General features: G+C 40.3%; 1 protein-coding gene across 2 annotated transcripts in view; it reads left to right on the forward strand.

Moving 5' to 3' along the window:
• LOC145993734 (protein O-mannosyl-transferase TMTC2-like) overlaps window positions 1–24,055 on the forward strand; it is a 62,235-nt gene that overhangs the window by 22,802 nt on the left and 15,378 nt on the right. Inside the window, exons 2-8 of one of the 2 annotated variants that reach the window (XM_083129479.1) lie at window positions 2,042–2,681; window positions 4,596–5,445; window positions 6,707–6,821; window positions 7,865–7,950; window positions 14,456–14,700; window positions 19,492–19,632; window positions 23,026–23,110. In XM_083129479.1, the coding sequence (XP_082985605.1) occupies window positions 2,042–2,681; window positions 4,596–5,445; window positions 6,707–6,821; window positions 7,865–7,950; window positions 14,456–14,700; window positions 19,492–19,632; window positions 23,026–23,110 (2,162 nt within the window). The remainder of the gene's footprint in view (window positions 1–2,041; window positions 2,682–4,595; window positions 5,446–6,706; window positions 6,822–7,864; window positions 7,951–14,455; window positions 14,701–19,491; window positions 19,633–23,025; window positions 23,111–24,055) is intronic. The other variant, XM_083129480.1, reaches the window with a different exon arrangement.

Genomic DNA, 24,055 nt, shown 5'->3' on the forward strand with positions numbered 1-24,055 from the left:
CTATTCTTGTGGGAAGAAAAGTTCAACAATTTCGTATGAGACAATATCTTTTGTTTTATTTTTATTTTTTACAAGGAAATATAGAAAAAAATATGAGCATATTTGTGCGGTGTTCTTGCTATTTATTTTTTGCAACAACGATATTATGCTATACCGCAAACACACAAGTAGTGGAAGTACAGAAGAAAGAATACTGCACTGCGGATATGTGCCTTTAATCCCACTACTGGTATTTTCTTCAGCAGTTTATCGCTAAAGTTGTTCCAGTGGGTTCCAGTAGTGGCGGCGATTAGAAGGCGCTTGTGGGGCACTTTCTCCTCCACTTGCTACTTTTGCCCCCGCACTATGCTAAACCTTACATTCGAAGGGAAGGTAAATTGTCTTTGCCCTCCCCCCACCAGTTTTGGAAGCCAATCGCCTTCACTGTCGAGTTCATTATTGGCAATTCTACATTTTAAGGATTCATATCGGCCGATCGCAAGTACTTGTCTTCAGCTTGTCAATTGCCATATCTATACTCTGTCCCGGTAATCTGTGGAGCAAAGGCTGCGCATAACGGTAGAGAGTGGAAGGTAGTGAGTGGGCGGAGCGAAGCAGTACGCCTGCTTCTAACAGCTGGTAGCTGCAGCAACGTTTTTTCCTCTCCATACACTCCCTTTCTCTCCCATTGGTCGAGCCCTCTCGAGACTACCTAAGCAGAGACTTGTTTTCGTTCGCTTGTTCCATAGATTTCCGGGATAGAGTATAAAAAGCTGTACATGTACAGTCACACGCAATAAAAACTGAAAAACTAGATCCTGAAAGGGGATCGTCCCGAAATCGCTAAAGAAGGCAGAGTCTATATTTGTTCGTTTGCATAGCAGTAACAAAATATTTACCAACCTACATTTTGTAATCTTTCAGTCGATACATTAAATGGAGCTCCCATGTCAAATATTTAGATTGTAGTGATACCACACACGAAATATATTTTTCAGTAGCATTTTCTTTCACACAATGTAATCAAAAAGATTAATAGGGATTTAAGAATAGCAGAGTAAAGACATCTGGAAGAGTCGTTGGTAAACAAATTTGCACGCGATGCAAAATTCTCTTAGCAACTGTTTGTTTCCTAGTTTTAGCTCCATGGTAACCTGTCCACGGTCTCTCTCTCTCACTTGTGTACATTTAAAGGTCTGCGATAGGCGATATTTTAGGAACGGTGATCTGCACAATCTAATTTTAGATCTGGAGAAGTGAATGCTGATGAAAAAAAATCACCACCAGGTGAAAATCAGGTGCTGAAATAACAAGCAGAAGTCGGACATGCAAAAGTTTATTCTGAGTTTATGTCAGTACAGCAGTGTTAAATTTGAGAGTCGTCAACGCAAAACATAAGACAGCGTGATCATTTTCCGAGCACCAGATTTCGGCGGCACATTTCCACCTGGTGGTGAAAATTTGAACTAATTATCTTTTCGTCAGCATTCGCTTTCCCGTGATCTCCATAAGCCTCTACACCAAGTTTCACCGCAATTCGTTGCTTCGAACTGTCTCCAGAGGGCACTGGTGTGTGTGTGTGGGGTGTGTGTGTGTGTGTGTGTGTGTGTGTGTGAGAGAGAGAGAGAGAGAGACGTAGCAAACTAATTCCTATACAAATTGGTTCAAGGTTACAGAATAGTTGGAATGGTTTTATCATGTATAAGTTTTGGCTCTTTTAATATAATAAATAAATACATTAGATTTTATAGTAATATTTGTATTGTATTCTTGTTTTACTTCTAGTGTGTGAATATTGTTATTGGTGTAGATCTCCTAAGGATCCCTTGGAAAAGTGAGAGCATGCAACACTTCCAAACACACTACTGCAGTGTGTGTTTTCGATATTATCCTCAGTCAAGTATATTTGAAATCAAAACAAATTGGTTATATTTTGTTCTTGCAAAAAATTTGATTGGGGGGATTTTTGAGGACGAGATTGTTGATGGGGAGAGAATCTCCCTTGTATCCCCCAGGATTTTGCACCCTGTCTGTTCCTCATACATGCTTTTCTTCTTTCCAGCCGAGCCATTTTGTCAAACGAAGATGTCCGCCCCGACACGCCCGTGATTAACCTTCTCTTCGACGACTTCTGGGGGACACCCCTCACCCACAGCGGCTCCCACAAGTCCTACCGCCCGCTGACCGTCCTCTCGTTCCGTCTGAACTACGGCATCAGCGGCCTCCACCCCGGAACCTACCACCTGTTGAACGTCCTGCTCCACGCCTTCACGACAGCCATCTACACGGCCTGCGTCCGCCTCATCTTCAGGGAGACTCTCCAAGCGTGGCTAGCGGGTCTCTTGTTCGCATCCCACCCCATCCACACCGAGGCAGTGGCGGGTCTCGTCGGGAGGGCAGACGTCGGGGCGACAATGTTCTTCCTTCTGACGCTCCTCTGCTATCATGGACACGTCAAGTATAGGGATAAGACGCAGATCAACGAAAGGACTGCGACACGTGACATGTTCAAATGTCGCTGCTTCCTGGTCGCGTCTATAATCTTGGGAGCATGTGCAATGTTGACCAAGGAACAAGGCATATCGGTGTTTCCTGTTTGTGTCCTTTATGATCTGTTCGTGTGCAACAGGTACAAGCCTCATGAACTTTTACAGTGGTTTAGGAACTGTTTCAAGTTGAAAGGCGTGCGGAGTAACGTATGCGTAAGTAAACAGCAGTCTATGCCTCTTGTCTTCGCTTAGAATTGGAATTCAGTCCACGAACCAGCCATCAGTATTTTCTCAACCATAACTTCCGACCAGTGATGTGCCGTAGACTATAAGTTTACGTCTACATGCGTTGTCTACACGTAATCTACGCGTAGATTACATTGGGTTGTAGTTTACATAGACTACGTAGACAATTTAAAGTGCATTAAAATTAATTTTCAAGGATTTCATGAAAGGAAAGTGACATTTTCAACTATATTGGTTCCTAACGAAATGAAAAGAATCCTATTTACAACAAAATTTCTCTTCTCTTCTATTATCAACTCTGGAAGAAGATAAATAGTATGCAAAAAACAACAACAGATGGCAGTCGTGAGGCAAGAGTGGTAGAATTTTTCCTATCTTAGGTTTCTTCCTAGGTGAGAAATTGTTCGAATTTGGAGGAAAGAGTATGAAAAGTTCTCTTCACACATCAGCAACTGATACGTAGTATAATTTTATTTTAATTCCACGGCGCCCTTTGCTAAGCTATCACCTTTCGCCACGTTGTTTACATAGATTACGTAAGCTACGTGTATTAAATAGTCTACGTGTAGAATGTAGACTACCGTTGGTTACGCGTAGACGCACATCACTGCTTGCGACTAGAAATAAAGTAAGCCTATAGCCCAGTCCAGTTCGCAGCACCTTTTGACTCTCTCTGCACTCACGCGTCTAGTTGATTACAAAGCACAACACCTACTCGTCCACTTTGTTCATTTTGTGTCAAGGAGTGCACCTGCTGTTTCCACCTTTTCATTACGGTCTCGAGCGGCGTACGGCCACGTGGTACGTACTAACCATTCAAATAAATGTTGATAGCAGCAGACAGGCACTTGTTCAATCTTTTAAGCTTGAACACCGCTTCTCGTCTACTTGGTTGAACGTCATTTCCTTGCACCAGTCTGACACTGGAATGTACCTGCACTACACCTAGTGTCAAAACGTGTAGCGAACTAGACGGGGTATGTATGTATTTACCGAAATCCAAATTGGCGTCATTAAAACCATATAAACTATCTGATCCGCGTGTAATTAACATTAGGTCCTGTGATGTCTTTCCATGCTACTAATGAAATAAAATAATTGATTTGATTTAGTTTATTTAGCGTCGTAGTTCTTCCCCCTTCGCTAATCGCGACAATGAGAATGAATGGCGATAAAATCAAATAAATGAAAGGAGAACCAGAACCGCAAAATTATAGTGACTTTGGGTCAAGGCGGCAGAGCCTTATTAGTCTGCAAAATGGAGTCCAGGCTATACTACGTGGAATAGATGTTAACTTTTGGGAAGTTAAGGGAAGAAGCACCTTGTATTTAGGTCGTAAAGGATGATGTGAAAAAAATCATCTAAAAATATCTTCGAACCCATCAATGAATAGCAGCTAAGTGGTGTCTTTGAGGGGGGGAGGACAAACAATTTTTTTGAAAAAAATACTAACAAAAGCAGTAACTTAGTTACTATAACTCTACCCATCTGTAAGTTAGAGCAACAATAAAACAACAACAAGAAAAGACAGCTCTGAAATAAACATTCGATAAGTAATAACCAAATTACCTAAACGAAAATTCTTCATTCCATAGAATAAATGTAAGAAATAGATGGCATTACGCAAACTAATACCGAAATATTGGAAAAGTTTTGGAAAAGATTGGTACACAAACTTCATCTGTGAAACAAATCTTTTACGTTCATTTCCAGTGTAAAAAACTAAGTTTCTTGATTATTCTTTCAAGTGTTTAGCATCACGAAACTTATATTCATATTCAGTTTCTCATAGCGGCAAACTAGTTCATATTCAATTAGTTTTCTAATCAAATGAATGCATATATAATGGTTAGAACTCACATTATTTTCTATCATTACAGGGAAAACGAAATATAAACGTCCATACAAGTGTGACAAGCATTATATTGTCATGCAGTTTCCTGATAGCACTGCGTGCCTATGTCATGGGAGGTCGCCTGCCTTCCTTTGCAGCAGCCGACAACCCGGCGTCCCACAGCAGCTCCCTCCTGACTCGAACTCTGACCTTTCTCTACCTTCCAGTGTTCAACTTCGGCCTACTCTTGTGTCCGTCCACCCTCAGCTTCGACTGGTCCATGAGTTCGATCCCTCTCGTCGAGAGCGTTCTGGACCCACGCAATCTTCTCAGCGTATCGTTCTACAGTGCCTTCGCGGTGACCCTTTACAAGACAGTGTCTTCAATGAATAGCGACAATAGCGGCGACGTGTTCGTGGACGCCAACGACAACAAGTGTTGCACCAAGAGTGGTGCGTCTCCGAAACGGTGCAGGGTGGTGCTGGGGAAGAACCAAGGTGGGTGTGGTGCAAGTGATGACGCTGGTGGATGCAGTTGTCAGACGGAAGGCCTTAAGAGCGTGATCACGGCTGACCAAAGAAGAGACCTCGATGCTCTCAAAATGTCCACGGCCTTCTTGATATTTCCCTACTTGCCAGCTTCCAATCTAGTGGCTTATGTTGGATTCGTGGTCGCTGAACGAATCCTCTACTTGCCGTCACTTGGCTACTGCCTCCTGGTGGCCACAGGTATCAACGGCCTCTTCAAGTGCTGCAGAGGACACGAAAGGAAGCTTGTGATATTCGCCACAGCGGTTCTTCTCGTGAGCTTTAGTACAAAGACATATTACCGAAACCAGGATTGGTACGATGAGGAAAGCCTATACCGTTCTGGAATCGAAGTCAACCCTCCAAAAGGTACGTTCGATATCCATTAGATGCATAATAATATTATCCTTTTGTGTGTGGAGTAAAAACTCGTGTAATACTCGTGTAATATAATTGGGCCCGTCCAGTTCGCTGCACTTTTCGACTCTCTCTGCACTCACGCGTCTTGGTGGTTACTTCGTTGATTTTGTGTCAAGTAGTGTATTTGGAGTCTGCACTTGTTGCACTACTTTCTGGAGTGGTGTAGCGTGTGGTGCATGATCACGTGGTGCGTGCTAACTAATCAAATGGACGTTTAAAGCAGCAGACAGGCATTTGTTGAATCCTCTGAACATGAACACCGCTATTCGTCTACTTGATTGGACGTCATTTCATTGCACCAACCTGACACCGGGATACACCTGCACTACACCAAAATGTGCAGCGAACTAGACGGGGCTATTGCATTGCATTTATGTCTTTCTGATTTTACATACTGCCATATAATTGAGATAACGTGCATAAGTGATCATAAGATAAAATTGATGAAGCATACGCGGCGCCAAGAAGTTGCAATGGGTAGCTTGAGCACCCCTTATGTGCAGGTCAGCACTCACAATATTCTTCTTAATACTAATTACAAAAATTAATAAATGCATACACATAAAACAGTTTTCTATAGTTTATATTGTAATACGTTTTCAGTTCCTCTGCTTTCGGTGACGATACAAATGTCCAAAGTGTAATCTAGTCTCAATTAGCATGTGTAACATTACTATTGATCTTTAACTATCATTCAAATACAACATTTTTTTTCATTCTCTCAATTTAATGAATTGGATTAATACTTTTGTTGTTATTACAGTGTGTCGCATATGTTTATGGAACGTACATGTACCGGACTGTTCTAAGCTATAAAACTACTATTTAGTTCGGTAGCTGATGGATACAAACAACCCTCGTGAAAGAACTCAACTGGTTGTTACTCTTGACTAATCGATTTAATGAAAGTTATTGATTTTTATTCAGTTTTGACGAAATCATTTTAACAGTGTGTCAAGAACATTTTCCTTTTCTGCACACAAAGATATATGTGTTGCTTGCACCAGTTTGGCTAGGCACCAAAGTATACGAGACCAAAATTACATAGCGCCAAAAAGGCCTGGCACCAAAATGTCCGATTCCTGTCATGAAACATGGAGTTCCATGCAGCAGATTATTTTCATATAACAAAGTTGATTGGTGCGTCTTATGAGACAACACAATTCATGATATCAATCGTCAATTCCTGAGGCGTTCTATTCTCTTTCAGCTTACGGAAACCTGGGTAATATTTTGAATCTGAAAGGAAATTATGAAGAGGCTGAAAAATCCTACCTAAGAGCTTTAAACCATCGCCCAAACATGGCAGACGTTCATTACAATCTGTAAGTATACATACAATACCATTCAGTTTAAAAAATACGTATCTACATTTTTAAAACTGATTTACAAAATATTTTTTAATGTAGCATAAATAAAAATGAAGTAATTAAATATTATCTAATGCTTATTTATAAATAGCAAACACATTTGTTGTTGGATATTTGTTTGTAATTTGAATTTAGCACATATTTTAATATATTGTGATTTCTCTACATATTTGGCAGTTTTTGACAACATAAAAACTCAGACCTTGGCAATAAATAAGATCATAGGTAGTTCGTAAGCGCATACGACCATTATCTCTAATTGTACAGTAATTTTTATCCAAGTTTGAAAAAATACGTATCTATGATTTAATGATCCTATATGCACAAATATATAATTTCAGAATTTAGTACACAGAGCACAACAGCGGTGACTCATGACCAGTGATGTGCCGTAGACTATAAGTTTACGTCTACATGCGTTGTCTACACGTAATCTACGCGTAGATTACATTGGGTTGTAGTTTACATAGACTACGTAGACATTCTAAAGTGCATTAAAATTAATTTTCAAGGGTTTCATGAAAGGATAGTGACATTTTCAACTGTATTGGTTCGTAACGAAATGAAAAGAATTCTATTTACAAAAAAAAATTCTCTTCTCTTCTATTATCAACTATGGAGGAATATAAATAGTATGCAAAAAACAACAACAGATGGCAGTCGTGAGGCAAGAGTGGTCTTTTCCCCATAAAGCACTAGAATATTTCCTATGTTAGGTATCTTCCTAGGTGAGAAATTGTTTGAATTTTAAAGAAAGAGTATGGAAAGTTCTCCTCACACATCAGCAACCGATACGCAGTATAATTTTCTTCTAATTCCACGGCGCCCTATGCTAAGTTATCACCTTTCGCCATGTTGTTTACATAGATTACGTAATCTACGTGTATAAAATAGTCTACGTGTAGAATGTAGACTATCGTTGTTTACGCGTAGACGCACATCACTGCTCATGACTATCTTGTTTGTATAACGAAACATATTCAATCTTTCTTTTTTAGTGGAGTTCTGCTTCAAAATCAGCAACGTTATGAAGAAGCTGTACAGAGATACCGCGTAGCCATACAGTGCAGACCTCGGTTAGCAGGTGAGATATAGCTAATCTACAGATAACATTTTTAAAATTTACACAAATGAAAAGTCATATCCTTCTTATAAAAAAATATAGCACCACGTGACATTAGCTGTTATAAGATGGAATTTTGTACCCCGCCTAATCTGTCTTGAATCCTTCCCATTGTTGTATCTTCTACAAGGGCGAGTCGAATGTTTCTTATCTAGTAGATTTCTGTATGTAGGATTGCACAACTTGCTGCATTTTAGCACAGACCTATTGCTGATCTGCATATTTTCAAGTTTGTGTAACTGCCTGTATACCTCAAGAAGAATAAATCTTTGGGATCCACGTGCAGTCACTTACGACCCACTGAGAAGGCCTTTGTGCCCATCTGCCTGCAAACTGAGGCCATTTTCAAACTTTCTCCTCCATTAGTAAACTTGCTGGTGTGGTAAGCATGCACAGAGATAATGTATTTTCATTTGCCGAGAAGTTTATGTAAGTTTTAAGCTGACAGAGGGCAAGAAACAGCTCCTCTGCACTGGTATAAGTGCATATAGATGACGCTAACTTTAAAATCACAAAAATTACATTTTGAAGCTCACTTGATTAGTGTTGCAGCCTTGAGATCGTTTTGTAAAAAACAGCTGATACCTCATGTACATTTGAGCTATGTACAGTTTGTTCTAAAACTTTTTATTGGAGTTTTAAGGTTTTTATTTGACTCTACCTCGTATATAAAATATATAGATTAGACTTGACCATGTCACTTGTTCCTGTGTGCGGTTGAAACCAGAATATTAACATTTCATTCTTCTTTGACGAAGCTATTTTTTGAAACGAATAAACACAAATTCTTGGGTCTTACTCTGAGAGCAAATAGAAAAAATACAATGCGCTCAAAAAAGTTGACGCTTTTTCTTGGTTAACTTGTAATATCTGAAGCGAGATGCCGCCATGAACGTGGGTGGGGATAAACAGCGGGCGAGTTGTTTTCGTCCGATCACACTCAACCTTCAGCCAATGGGCGCAGCTGTCATTCTGCTCGTCTACTCCACGTGGAGTCCTTGGATCCAATGGACGCAGCTGTCATTCTGCTCGTATACTCCACGTGGAGTCCTTGAGCCAATGAGCGGAGCTGTCATTCTGCTCGTCTACTCCACGTGGAGTCCTTGAGTCTATGAGCTCAGCTGTCATTCTGATCGTCTACTCCACGTGGAGTCTCGGTCACATGACTGCGGATGCGCTGTTGCCGTACTTTGCAACTTCAATGTGGAGACCGAGGGAAGGTTTGTGCGCGGAGGGACAAGGTGGCGTAGATTAGATGTGGAGAGTAGATGTGTGGCAACATTTTCCAGCCGGTCGTTAACGTAGCTAGCGCGTCGACTATAATTAAATACAGTGAGGTTATTTCAGTCGTTCACCGCCAGCGTGACGGCCGTTCGGCGGACTCTTCATGCAACAGGTCCCGGCAAATTGCGTTCAGGAAGTCCGTAACAGAAACCGCTTGTTTTGTAATGTTTCCACTTTTCACAATTACAGTTACAATTACAATTGAAATAAGCACGTACCTTGTCGCAAGGATGCTGTGTGTGTGTGTGTGGAAAAGGTGTCCTCCCAAATCCAAATATTTCTGGCACCTTATTTCTGACAGAAAATCTTAGATTAGACATCGTTACTTTATCGTCAGTTGTCAGAAAGGGAAGACAGCATCCCGGCGCATAAAGCAAACCGAAAGCGTAAAATGATATTTAAAAGTAATAATAATGATGATCACTAACCTCCTGTGTTATAAGAGATGTTGAAAATGACCTCCTTTAACAGCAATACAACACGTTTCTTAGGTTCAAGAGATCCTGTCTATCGTAATTCCCTGACCACTTTTCTGCAAGAATTCGTTTTCACGTAATTATCGTACATAAAAACTCTCTGTTTATTTGTTTAACGACATAACTAATGAATGAATAACAATTAACACACAATAAAGCACTAGCACTAGCAATAACACAGTATAAAAAAAACACGCGTAACTGATAAACGCAAACAGAAGTGAACATGAGGGTACGGTACACTCACTACGTCTGGTAGACGACAGTGTTGCTAACCATTTTTCGGCAATGTCCCTACAACTGACCAAATGTCCCTACGCCAAGTAAAGCTACTAAAAAAATTATCACCTCATGAGCATGCAAAACAGAAGATAAAATATACACATTTACTTACCAAATCTTTCTGCTCGGTGCTTCCACAATTAATGAAGGAGCGAATTTACATTTGCCTATCCTAACTTAACCTAACCGTACCTGGAAGCGGCCCCGGCGCCTACCCAGCGTCGAATAACATGGGTACCTGGGGGAAACCCTGGGGGGTAAAGGCGGTCAGGGGCGTGATGCTGATCACATCACCCCCACTCACGACCGGATCAAGAAAGTGTGGGGCGTTACCCTCACACCCCCTATACGCCTTCATGGCGTGGTGCTATGCACAGGGGAACACTTTACCTTTTTTGTACCTGAATGGTTCGTGGGGCTATCCGTCAATGGTTTGTTGGGCTACCCGTTTTTCGAGCCCAAATTTTAACTATGTTTGCCTTGCCTAACCTAACTTAACCTAACCTTACCGAGAATGCTCAGTGGGGCTATTCCTGAATGGTTTTGCGGTAATTGTGATTACGAACCGATAAAAAATATTTTTTTCGTAGCACTTTAACATCATCGAAGACGCCATTTTCGTATCCTGCAATTTTATGATTGATGTAATGTTGCCAAATTTACCTGTAATCAAATCAGTTCTTCTACATCGTGATTGTCGCTGTCACATGTAAGCATGTTCTTTGGGCAATATACTGAAATGAATAAGTTTATTAATTAGCCCTCCTGCACACTCCACCTAACAATCTGTATAACATTAACAACTTTTTTACTGTTCTCTTCCGCTATTCTTACACAATCCATGCTCTCCAAGTATGAAATCAACAGTGTGGCAACGCTGTAGACAGCGTAACTAATTGTAATTTGTTCATATCAACAAATATGGCTACCATACTTGTATACGGAGAATCATTGCGAGAATTGAAATGCTTATTTTACAACTTTTACACGTTAATTAACATTTTTTCCCCTCACCCCAACATGTTAACTTGAGATAAATTATCACGACTAATTATTTCGTGAGTATAAGACGTAGCATAGAAATTACAGAAGGGTCCGGTATTGTAAATTCTTGCCTTATTGAATAATAGGGGTGTGCGGGACAGAATGTTTTGGGTGGGGACGGGATCGGGACGGTAATTTTTTTAAATCCCGACATTCGGGACTGAAAAATTTGCAATTTCCCGACCAAGTCGGAAAATTTTCGGGACGGGAAATGTTCGAAATTTCCCGAAGCACTGGAAATCTCGAATTTTACAAGTCATTTTCACTTTAAGTGATTGTTTTTGCATTTCTAGAATAAAAACTTACAATTTTCGATAAGTTCCAGAAACTTACAAGACAGAAAACGTCGAGAATTAACGACTTTTTAAAGTAAAGGATCCCGCACACCCCTAATGAATAACGTTGAGTCGTTTACTGTTGATTATGTTATTTGAAGTCATACATGCTGCTGCTGTGCAGAGATAGATGTTGGTTGGTGATGCTGTATTTCCTGCAGTCTTTAACAATTCTGGTCCCATTTTATTTCCCTTTTTTGTTTTTGTATCACTTAACATTGAAAATATTCTTTCCGTTTCCGCTTTAGAATGTGGCAATGTTAGCACTATTTTCGCGAGAGTGGAAATGTTTTCAAAAAGGAACTTGCCTTGAAAGTTTTTGGTAACCGATAACATGTTCCAAAATTCTCATGGAGATTTGTTAGTTAGTTCTTTTTTCTCCTCTTCGCTAAAGTATCCAGATAAACTAATTCATAAAATGTCATTTACCAAGATTGAAAAAAGTACCTACGTTTTCCCTCATTTGGCAAAATCTGTCCCTGCGTTCCTACGCGGGCGAAATTTAGTGAAAAGTCCCTATGCTTAGGGACATGTCCCTACGGTTGGCATCACTGCCGACACGTGCAGTATGAAGCGCCCTCTCGCGGCTGACAGACAACTCACCCAACCCCCGATAAGCTGCCGGCGCTGTCGCGACAACTGAGGATAAAGTAGCGATGACTAATCTAAGATTTTCTGTCAGAAATAAGGTGCCAGAAATATTTGGATTTGGGAGGACACCTTTTCCACACACACACACACAGCATCCTTGCGACAAGGTACGTGCTTATTTCAATTGTAATTGTAACTGTAATTGTGAAAAGTGGAAACATTACAAAACAAGCGGTTTCTGTTACGGACTTCCTGAACGCAATTTGCCGGGACCTGTTGCATGAAGAGTCCGCCGAACGGCCGTCACGCTGGCGGTGAACGACTGAAATAACCTCCCTGTAGTAGCAAGGTTATCTAAACCCAACCTTCTAGAGATTGGCCGCACATTTCACAAGTGTTCTGGGAATCGTACACAACTGCAAAACAAACCGTGAAAGTAGACAAAAAAGCACTAAATAATACTTATCTCGAATTTCTTTTAATGCAATTTTGCTTCTGTCGTTATATCTCATCTCGGTACCAGACAAAGCTGTTTTTGGTTCGTGTAGTTTGTATCAGGCGACTCTAAGGATACGTACCCAATAAAGTTCCGTCCACAATAGAGGTGCTTCCAGAACATTCAAACTTTTGTTTTAGGTTTTGCTATCTTTCGAAACTTCATTACAAGTTAAGACGCTACAGCGGGAAATATTTCCAGAATGGACTGTAATTCTATCCATGCTTTAATGTTTAATTTCGCTTTTATCTCTCTCAAAGTTAGTCAAGTCAAGGATGGATGCAAATTGATATAATGAATGAAAAAGACACAAAGGAAATATGTTTGGTAGGGATTCTAACACAGAACTCATCATTTTGAAGTAGAGAGATGCTAAGCATTAGCATATAGGGTGCTTCCTCGATGGTGTAGTAGTCACGTCATCGCCTGGGAATCAACGGGTACCGAGCTCGATACTCGGTGGAGGCACAGAACGGTCCGGATCCCACTTTAAACTGTATATCTAGTTCAGATTTCCTTATGTGGGATGTGTAGGTTGCTCCCCACGTTCATGATCACGGCCATTTGTGGAAGTGACGTAATCAGCGCCACGCTTCGGGCGCCGTCGCCCTCCTACACACACACACAGGGAGGGAGAGAGAGACGCCGGATATCTGGGTTAGAGAGAGAGAAAGGGAGAGACATAAGGGGGAGATAGAGGCGGGGGTTCTGGGTTCGATTCCCAGGAGAGGTGATTTCAGATAGGAATTTTTCCAGCAATATCCCCTGCGGCTCTAGAGACTCTAATAAATTAATAAATGGGTAATTGCGGACAACTCCAGTTGGAGGGCTAAAGGCGGTCGGAGCGTTTTGCTGATTACATCATCTCCATAAATGGGCGAGAGCTTGAAAGTTGACTGATTGAGACGGGTTTTAAGTGCACTTCTTGCACAGATAGGCTACGATTTTTAAGGTTGGATCCGAACCACCGTGCAATGTGCCTCCTCCGGGGTATCGAACCTGACACCCCTTAATTACAAGGCGACAACGTTACCACTACGCCATTGGGGAGGCCAGAAAGCTTGAAAGGGTCGGGGCCCCATATGTTTGCACGATATGTTACAAAGCGTAGGAGGTAAGTTTACCTTTTTCCTATGTGTGTTTGAGTGTGAAATATTCTGAATTGGCCCTTCCATTACATTGCTTTAGCCAACATTCCAAAGTAATGGATACATATTTACTGCATTACTCGTCTTGCCCCCGCGTGTGCACGAGTGTCCCAGTGGTGTCATATTTTTAGCATCCCTTCCTCCCTTCATTGTCAAAATATGTACTGAAGAACGTCGCACGTTTGGGAAACTCATGGGCAGGATTACATGGCAAGCAGCTGATTGCATCCCTCACGCTTCCTTCGCTTGATTAGGATTGAAAACTAGCACTAGAGTTTATTTAGTTAAATACGATGGAAGAAACAAGACACCTCGACTATTGAATACCCTATGTATAGAATCGCATCACATGTGCTGTGCTGCCATATCTGGTCAAGCGTGAAACTACTTCCAAGCAGTACGCGGGTGGCTGCTTATGATTGGCTCTAACCTTTTAAATATGATTGGCGCCTACGGGAGCGTCCGGTCACGATCACCGCAACTACGCTTATGTCTTATATTAACAGGCACGACAGATTGGCAATTTGCGTTTTACATTTATGTTTATGATTAAAACCTGTTTCAAAACCGCAGGAGCGAGTTCATTCATTCGTTCTTCCCAAAGGCTGTTAGCAATGTACTTGAACGATGACAGAAAAACGCCTAAGACCGAGACATCTGTCGGGCTGCTACTAAACTACTACAGTAGAACGTTATGATGGTTCTCGAGACCGGTTGAGGCGTCTTATTCTCTACTGTCTTTCGTTTCAGCTGTAAATTAGTCTTGGTCTCAGTGTCTCTGAACTTCATTTGTCAACCTCTTCTTTCCAGTAGCTTATTTGAACCTGGGAATCGTGTTGGCACGGCTGGGTAGGACAGAAGAGGCTCTCCAAGTGCTGCGTTCCGGTTCGCGTCTCGACGGAACCGGTTTGAAGGATCCTCGCACCCACGAGACAGCAAAGGTGGCAGCACTGTTCCACTTGGGGCGACTCCTCATGGATCAGGGGCGGCTGGAAGATGCCTTGGCAGTGTTCCAGGAAGCAGTGGACAGCATGCCCAACCACTATCAACCTCAGGTAAGAGCTACTTAATCCACGGGGGTCCAATTAACTTGTAATTCTTGCATAAGGTGAAGTTATCAAAGTAATTCTGTGACGTAATTGATGCATAAGCAGGAGTATATACTCTGTATCTGTGGAGCAAGGACAAGGATAACGGAAGGGAAGGGGTGTTGGTGGAGCAAAGCAGTGCATGCTGCTGCAAACGGCTGGTAGCTGCAATCAAGCTCTCTTGAGTCACTATTTGCGCAGACACTTGTCTCGTTTGGTCGCTCCAGAGATTTCAGGGACAGAGTATAGGTGTGTTTCAACAACGTCACAAACTGTTGCATTGTGGGATCGAGCAGCCATGATTGTGGCGGGTTCTTGTAAACATTCTGAATTCAAGCGGGTGGGAGGGATATTTGAACCTTGTTTACGATGGTATACTATGTGCAATATTAGGATGTTTAGGTCTAACAGGCACTCACGTTTATACTAGAATTTTCCGAGAAAGAACAGAAGGGGTAATTCACGGCACAGAATTTTCCGATTGTTGATTAGAATAAGCCGCCATGGCGAGAATAAATCGTGTCAACATTAATGAACAATACAAACCGTACAGAGCGGTGGGGTGAACATTTCTTTCAGGTAAGTTCATATATCGCATTTCCTGTGACTTTTAGTACAAAAAATGGTTTGAACTGGTGTTTTTTGTTATCATACTTGCATGTAGCGTTTCCTTGTTATTGGTTTATTTGGTAGAAAGGTGTTAAGTTTGACGATAAAAATGATAATATTTAAAGTTAAATTTACCTTGATAATTGCACGCTTGTACTTGATTATTTCATTCATTAACATAAACTGTTATTAATTGTGTTATCCTATTCATGAGAAGAGTAGGTTTTGCGTACTGTCAGAAAAACCACTGCTTGGTTAAAATATGTTAATGATATATCAAAGTATCTCAAATTGATTGATTTGTTTTGTTTATTTTACTTCGTTTTTCTGCTATATTTGGCTAGTCGTTAAGATCAGTCATGCCCAGGCAGAGATTCGAATCAGGAACCCCTAGCATCGTATTGCGTTGTGCTAACCACTCCGTCACTGAGGCCTGCATATCCCAAATTGTTAAAGCAAGGATTGAAATTACTGTTGTTGAACAACTCAACATTTGAAATTACTGCGCTTGAACAAACGTTAAAAGGAAACATAAAAGATAATGGACCACTTTCTCCCACCCCGAGCGGGACACAGGTTACTTACTGGATGTAAATATTTCAAGCAGAATCCGAACCACTGATTCCATGTAGCTGGTTCAAGTAAATAAACACAGATGAACTAGAGTTTTCCTTTTCGTTGCATTTTTATGCAATGTTGCCGACATTTTACACAGTACTAACAACAAACGCACATTCCTTGCAGACGACAAGCAGCTTTGCCGCAAACATGGTGGCGGTGTGAATCCTGACGTCACATGAAGCCCACCTATAGTTTTGTGTTACGCACATTCGGTTGGGCCGAGAAAAAACACGAACTTGGAATGCTCGTTCCATTACGCTGAAGTTTATTGTTTCATTTTATTCATATTTTGAGTTGATTTTGAATCTGTTTTTTCATTAATGGAGTCACAGACAGACTTTTTAAGAAGCAAGATTCATTGGTTAATCTATTTCTGACTTAGTTTTCAAATTGTGTCATAATTCCTCATCGATGACGTCACACTTATTACTCGATAAACCAAGTGGATGGACCGACCTGGACATATCAACCCAACGATGTGAACTACACAATAATAAGCTCAGAATCTCTGTATGGAGCTGTTATATCGCGTCTGATATGTAGGCATTTATAACTTTGATTAAATAAAAATATGTGGCATTTTTGTCTTCTCTTTCTCTGAGCGTCAGAATTGTAAATTGTTTCTGCCTCTAACCCGCGATCGGTCGAGCTCACTCAAGTCACGCCCACCCTTGCTTTTAAGGCATATTTCACCGTATTTTATTTTTTTAAAATTTATTTTTTGTACTTGTAATGCTCTGTTTATTATAATCCTTCTTATTCATTACATTTTTGTTTCAAAATGCTTATTTGTTTTCAAACAGCGTAGTATACACCGTCAAAGCCAACAAGTCTCAACGTTAGCAAAAAGCGCATGTTCCTTTGAGGTAGTTCCATCTGATCTCCAGAAATCTGATAAGACATAAAATCAGTGCGACACTTCGAATTTTCTATTCACAACAAGAACATATAGGTGCGAAAACTCACTAGAAACAGGATAGACCTATTGACTAAATAATGCACAAATGTAAATAAAAATATATGTAATGTAATCGGTTGCGTTAGAGCTTTGCGCTCACTCTGACAACACTATTTCCACAACAATGGTCTCTCTAATAATGCCGTTTACGTCATCTCATAAAAATGTGATCAGGTCGCTCGTGAAACTCTAAAAGTCAGCTAGAGAGCACCACAGGCCAATATTTTAAATACTGTTAAAATGGCACCGCATTAAAATTTAAAGTGAGCGCAGTGTTCACCCGCGACCGATCGCGGGTTAAATTGCACGCTTGTAAATAGCTTGAATCACATTGGAACGCTTTTTGTGTCTATTTTCCAGAGCGTCGCTGTTCTTTGCAAAGGTAAAGGTAAAGTGTTCCCCTGTGCATAGCACCACGCCATGAAGGCGTATAGGGGGTGTGGGGGTAACGCCCCACACTTTCTTGATCCGGTCGTGAGTGGGGGTGATGTGATCAGCATCACGCCCCTGACCGCCTTTACCCCCCAGGGTTTCCCCCAGGTACCCATGTTATTCGACGCTGGGTAGGCGCCGGGGCCGCTTCCACCGTTAGAAAAGTTCCCGGATTTGAACCGGCCGGGGATCGAACCCGGGACCTTGAGCATGGTAGTCAGACGCGTTACCGACTGAGCCACCGCGGCTGTTCTTTGCTGTGTAACTAATTGTATTTACCATGTCACCGATGGCACAAAGGAATTTTACGCGATACAAAAGAGGAAGAGCACGAATCTGATGATCTGACAGCAAGCGCCAACAAGAGTATGAGGAGTGGAATGCTATTTTTGTCTTTGAAGATTTGTCCACAATATACAAAAAGAGCGACCAGTGAATTATTGCTATTTTGAAAAATTGCGAGTGTGGTTTGAACAACAGCCTTGCTCAGAGGTGTAATCAACTTTATCCGTGAACACTTCTGGCACATTTTACGATTGTCTATATTCATTGTATTACGCCTTTACCAGTGATACTGTACTGGAACTAAATGACTTTCTAGATTAACTGGTGTGATTGTGTGTATTTCTCGATCAACCAAGACCCGCTTGTAGTTGCAGTTTCTTTCCCGTCACTACTTGCACAGCTACAGAGATTTCCCGGGACAGGGTGTAGTATCTTGCATAGCCTAACCTATCATGCCATATGTGCAGATGTAATGGCGGCGAGAGAAAAATGTTTGTTTGGATTAACCAAAAAAATGGTAGTGGTGAACAAATCGTTTGTTTAAATAGGCATCAACCAAACAATTGTTCACCAGTACCAAAAGATTTGGTCAAGTTCTATTTGTTTGTCGTAAACATTTTTTTGGTTACCAAAACCAAATATTATTTGGGTAAATCTGACAAAATGTAGGCCATTTGTGTAGGAAATCCAAATAATTTAGTCAAAATTACCAAACGATTTGTTAAATAATTTATTCATAATTACTTATGTTATAATGTGGCTAATTTTAACTAGGGCGGATAGTTTCAAGAAACTAACTGATCTCAAAATACACATTCAAAATTGAAAGTTCCCTTTTCGGAGCATATTCATTTCATCTGCACCACACTTAGCCTATATATATGTCCAGAATCAAAAAGGTTGCTCATGGGAGATTCACTTTTATTCACTGCAATACATTTTCTTCTTTAATTTGTAGCTTTGATGTTCACATATCTTTCGAAGAGTGTTAAAGCACAATTTTTCATTATGATTACAATCAAATGTACCATTATTTGTTGTCCAAAGATGTATGTTCCTTCTACACATTCTCACAGAACCATCTAGCGGCCGGTGTAGGAAACTTAGTATAAAGTAAGTATATTCTGAGTTTCTTTTCAGAAAATTAGGTTACACAACAACAACATAAAGCCTCGCTTCGAGTAATTATCTATCTACATGAGTTTCAGTTTTCGACAATGGATTTTCATACTACACTCGACGAAACTGGACAATCGTTATTTCAAATTCGAAAGAACGCTCAAGCACATATAGTAAATTTAACCAAACGTTTTGTTTCTCTTTACTTACATATGTATCATTTTGTTTACGAGTACCATATTTTGTCTGACCAATTTTTTTGGTATTCTTAAACAAAATTATTTAGTAATTACAAGCAACATTTGGTTATCGGAAACAAAAAGCATAACCAAACAGCTCAACCAAACTTTTTTGGTAATTCCAAAAAAAAACAGTTTTTTCTGTGTAAATAATGTATCACTTCAAACTTTTAAAACCCGATAACTATTCAACCGAGAGGAAACCCATTTCCTACGAAATGGGTAAATTGGTATTGTTGACATTTTTGCAATCGACTGTACTGTCACATACACTTATGGGTTGTAATGATCCCATTTACTTTCAATGGAATTGTTACAACCCACATGTGTCCATGACTGTAGCCTACATATATAGCCTATTTTGATGACCAATTTCATTCTGACACTTGAAAATTTCTGAATTGTTTTGATTGTTTGTTCTAGTTATATTTTTATACTTTATAATTCAACAGTTTGTGCATTTCACATCTATTTTATCGGTTTCGTATGTTTCAGAGTGTCTTCAATATGCTGGGTGAGGTGTATAGCAGACTTGGACAAGACGAGAAGGCCGAACCGTGGTTCAAGGCAGCGTTGGCCACGAAGCCAGATCACATACCCGCGCATCTCACATATGGAAAGTTGCTCGCAAGGAACGTGAGTACATTTTGTTGTATCTGACGCCAGTAGATAGGCAGTACTTGTAATGGACCCTCCCTTGGCAAGTAGTTGCATCGTAGTTCCAGTAGAAATAGCGGATAGAGAGAAGTAAATGAAATACAAAGTATAAATGTGAATGTTGTAGAGTTTGCCAACTCTAGTAACAAGTCGCTAAAATTTATAGATTTGTACAGTTTACTTATCTACATATTTTTGACATTATCTAGAAAAAAGATCATGAACATTAAATGGTTTATATCCGGAATTATATTATATATGCTGTCCATTTATTAGACTCACAAATCATGAATCGTTTGAGTAGAAGAGGAATTAGGGCAGATTTAAATTTCTAAGAGATCTCACCTTTCAGAACCGGATTTTCGAAGTAGCTTGCCTGGCTTGCGTTAATTATCAAAAGGCAAGAGCAGAAACAACTTTCCAATCGGTTCCCTTGATAACATGCCTTGCAAAATATTCCTAAGCTTACAAAATGTGCTCTATATATAAGAAATCTGTTTTCAAATCTCCTTGATGACCCCAAAGCCATATACAATTAATTATCCATGAAAATGAAGAGCTGCTTATCTTTTCACATGGTTACAATATTTATGCAATATTTTTAGTCTTAAAGCATTCTTAAAAGGTTAGTATGCTTTCTATCTAATTTTAAATCAAGGATACAACAGAAAAGTATTTTAGAAACGAGAGAACAAAGATTATGTAACTGCATTTGCGAGAACACAGATCAACATACAGATGTATCACTTTCAACAAAAAATGTGCACACTAGTGAAGTCGACTAAGGCGACATCTTGCCAGAAAAGGCAGCAAGCGACTTAAAGATAGAATAACGCCAATGCAAAGAAGTGTGGCAACGATTTAAGAACATTGAAGCAGGCACGTATCTAGAAATATGTTTCGGGGGGGGGGGGGGTCCGAACCGAGTGTCTCAGGAATAATAATAATAATAATAAATTAAAGTAATTATATTAAATCAAATTAATACAAATTACAATACATGAAATAATATTATATCACTCGAATAGGTAAAGAGATAACAGCGCATATTCATTACGTAGCTTATCTGTAGTTAAAATCAGAATAATTTACATAAAACAAGTGCCCTAGCAATGAAATTAATGTCAAATAGATGAATAATTGAATATTTATCGAATAACAAAAATGATGTTACATGTAGTTGGAGAAAAGTAAGTTTCTGATTAATATTTTAGGCATATTATTTTGAGTGGTAGTGTACATAAATCTTTTTGTAATGTCATTCAACGCGGTATGATTCCAATGTAATCCTTGTCTTCCAATAAGTTCAGAGGAAATTATAGAACAGAGGCTAAACGAACATATTTTCATTATATAATTTTTAGTACTTGATAAATCTTTCGGGGGGTTCGGACCCCCTGGACCTCCCCCCGTAAATACGTCCTTGCAAGGTTCCTTCTGCCACGTAGCAACAGATATATCCGCTGAAAGGTAATAACTAATAATACAAACTGCACAATGTGTTAGACTCTGGGGAGTAAAAAACGACGTCGCGATATGGAGGAATTGCACTTACTTATTGGTTATGACGCGTCAATGCAAAGGCTGGGCGGCTTCGTCCATCAATCTTCTTACATGTCCCGATGCAGCAGCCAAAACCCAATGACGTCCGGTGACAAATAGCGTTGGCGGATGGAATCACCCGTCGGCATGGAAACGACCCGGGAAATCGTGATAAATCGGAAAACAGACAACCACTATGACCGCATTGGTTGATGATTGCGACCGAGTCTAAATGAAGAAAGAAAAGGAAAAATCAAATTACATTCCTCATTTTATTGTCAGGATGCGGGTGGTGCTCGAGGGGTTGTTTGGGGAGGCAGGGGGTGAAAGGTATGGTGAAATATCGTAGATGCTCTCGTTGTTATTTCGACATGGATCATTTTTCAAGCGCAGTTGCGGAAATTTGTACTGGGAAGATACATTGGAATCAGGGTTTACAAATCTACTCTCTAAAAGTTACCAAGTTGTGATTTTTCCTGCGATTTTATGGTCAATACTTGGGCGAGTGTTGTCTGCGCCTACTGACCAAATACTGGACTTCGTGAAATCATTCAGAATCCGTTTGACGACTTACAAAGTGAACATGCGAGAGAGAGAGAGAGAGAGAGAGAGAGAGAGAGAGAGAGAGAGAGAGAGAGAGAGAGAGAGAGAGAGAGAGAGAGAGAGAGAGAGAGAGAGAGAGATAGAAAGAAAGAGGGAGAATGAGAGAGAGAAATAGTGGGGGAGATGAGGGAGAGAGGTAAAAGGTGAGAGAAGGACAGAGGTAAAGAGAGAGAGAGAGAGAGAGAGAGAAACGGAAAGAATGAGAAAAGGAAGGAGAAAGAGTAGGGAGGGAGAGATAGGGGGATAAAGGGCGGAAAAGAGAAAAGAGAGATAGAGAGAGACAGAGGAAGAAGGTGAAAGATAAATAAAGAGAGGAAGAAGGAGAAACCGAGAGGTCAAGTGAGAGATCTATTGTTTCACCACCTTTGGAGAGGAGATAAAGTTCACCGGGACTCCACAAAGAGAAGGCGAGAGAGAGAGAGGGGGAGAAAGAGAAGACGGCGAAGGAGAGGAAGGGAGTGAGAAATGGATAAGGAGAGAACAAGAAGAGCAATCAAATTATATCAGAGAATAAAATACTTCAAAGTAAAGTATGTGGTCGTCTTTGATTCTTTCCGCGTTACCATGCAATACACTTGAATTTCACATTTAACATAAGCTGAGTCTATCGGAATTCTCACTGTAGATATGCAAAACATTGATCGATCTTCCAACCGCAGAGAAACAAGTAAACCAAAAGAGGACTCTTCCATCTTTAATTGAAACACAACACTGAAAACCCATCGCATTCACATTTTAAAGAAGATGAAACAGTTTCTCGAAATTTATCGGATGTTTAATTGAAATTGCAGCACTTACTTAGCTATAAATTCATTATTTAATGATAGATGTCACTTCAATCATTACATCATCACTATTAATTTATTGTTTGAAATTTACTTGTTTGTTTACAATGTAACCGTGTTTTTTAATAAATGTCCATGATATCAGTACGTTCCTGATTCCTTGTATTCTGTTAAAAATATTAGCGACTATTTTTTGCAATTATTATTTGTGTCATTTCTCCCGTAAACACTTATCGGGAATCTATCTTTACCATGAATTCTGAAACGAGCATATGCATTCTTTCTTTCTTTGCCTTTTTTCTTTTTGATTACTGTTGTGTCTCTTCGCGTTGTAGTTGCCGATATATGAAACCTTGAAATGCAAATCCCAAGATGTAATCGTTAAAATATGAAATATAATTAAATAATAAAAAACATTAATTTTTATTTTTTTATATTTCAGAAAACACGAATTCGAGAAGCTGAACTTTGGTATCAAAAAGCCCTTAGGATGGCCCCGAATGATCCCAGCGTACTGAGGCACTACGGTAAGTTCACTGAGCAATAACGTAACGCAGATGTAACTTTTATGTGGTTTTCAGATCACTGGGTCAGTACGTTTGCAGCTCATTTTTTGTGTAAAGATCCCCTGGAATAGATAAGAGATGAGAATCACTAAAATACTTCATCTACTATTGCACTGCTGCTACTACTTCTCTCTGAAAGACAAGACGCTATCAGACGCGAGGGCAGACCAATAGGCGCTTCACAATGAGTGCTGCCATCTTTGGCCATGTCCGAAACTGTAAACTTGCAGTTACGTTGTTTCTCTCGAAATTGTCCGAATCGAAAGGTTCCGGAGAAGTACAGTTGCCACTTTTCCCGCCAGGTATCAGTGTGAACGCTGTTGTTGCGCATGCGCGGAAGCAGAGCCCGGACCCTAACCAAACATCGTAATGCTTTCAACCTATTTAGTTCTCAAATTGAAACTGTGATTTCTTGTAAAATTTTGTAAAATACAGTGTTATCCATAAAATATCAAGCTAGTACGTACTGAGTTTTAGATTGTATATTCAGTCAACGTTGCCTCCACGAAGTGAAAGTTCCAACATGGGTGCCGAGCATATCGCTACAGCGAGTTCAGTTCACAACTCGCGCGTTCTACCTCTTCCCTCCAACTCCACGTATGCCGTGGATTCGGCCTATAACGGAGAAGGTTCTGGGTTCGCCTCTTATTGGGTGGAAACACTCACGTGATGACTGACAAGGTATTCCAGCAGACGACAGCCTATATTCTGTCCCGGAATCTCTGGAGCTAGCGAAAAGAAAGCAGACCTCTGCGGAAGTAACGACTCGAGAGGGTTCGACAGATGAACACTTGAGAGAGAATGGGATTGCGAGGAGGAATGAAGCGACTGCAGCTACCAGCGTGTACTGCCTCGCTTCACCCATTCGCTTTCTCTTATTCTCTACCATTATGCACGGCCTTGCTC

Source organism: Lepisma saccharinum, chromosome 10 (assembly GCF_977018435.1).
Source record: "Lepisma saccharinum chromosome 10, izLepSacc3.1, whole genome shotgun sequence".
In the NCBI taxonomy this organism is placed as follows: Eukaryota; Metazoa; Arthropoda; class Insecta; order Zygentoma; family Lepismatidae; genus Lepisma; species Lepisma saccharinum.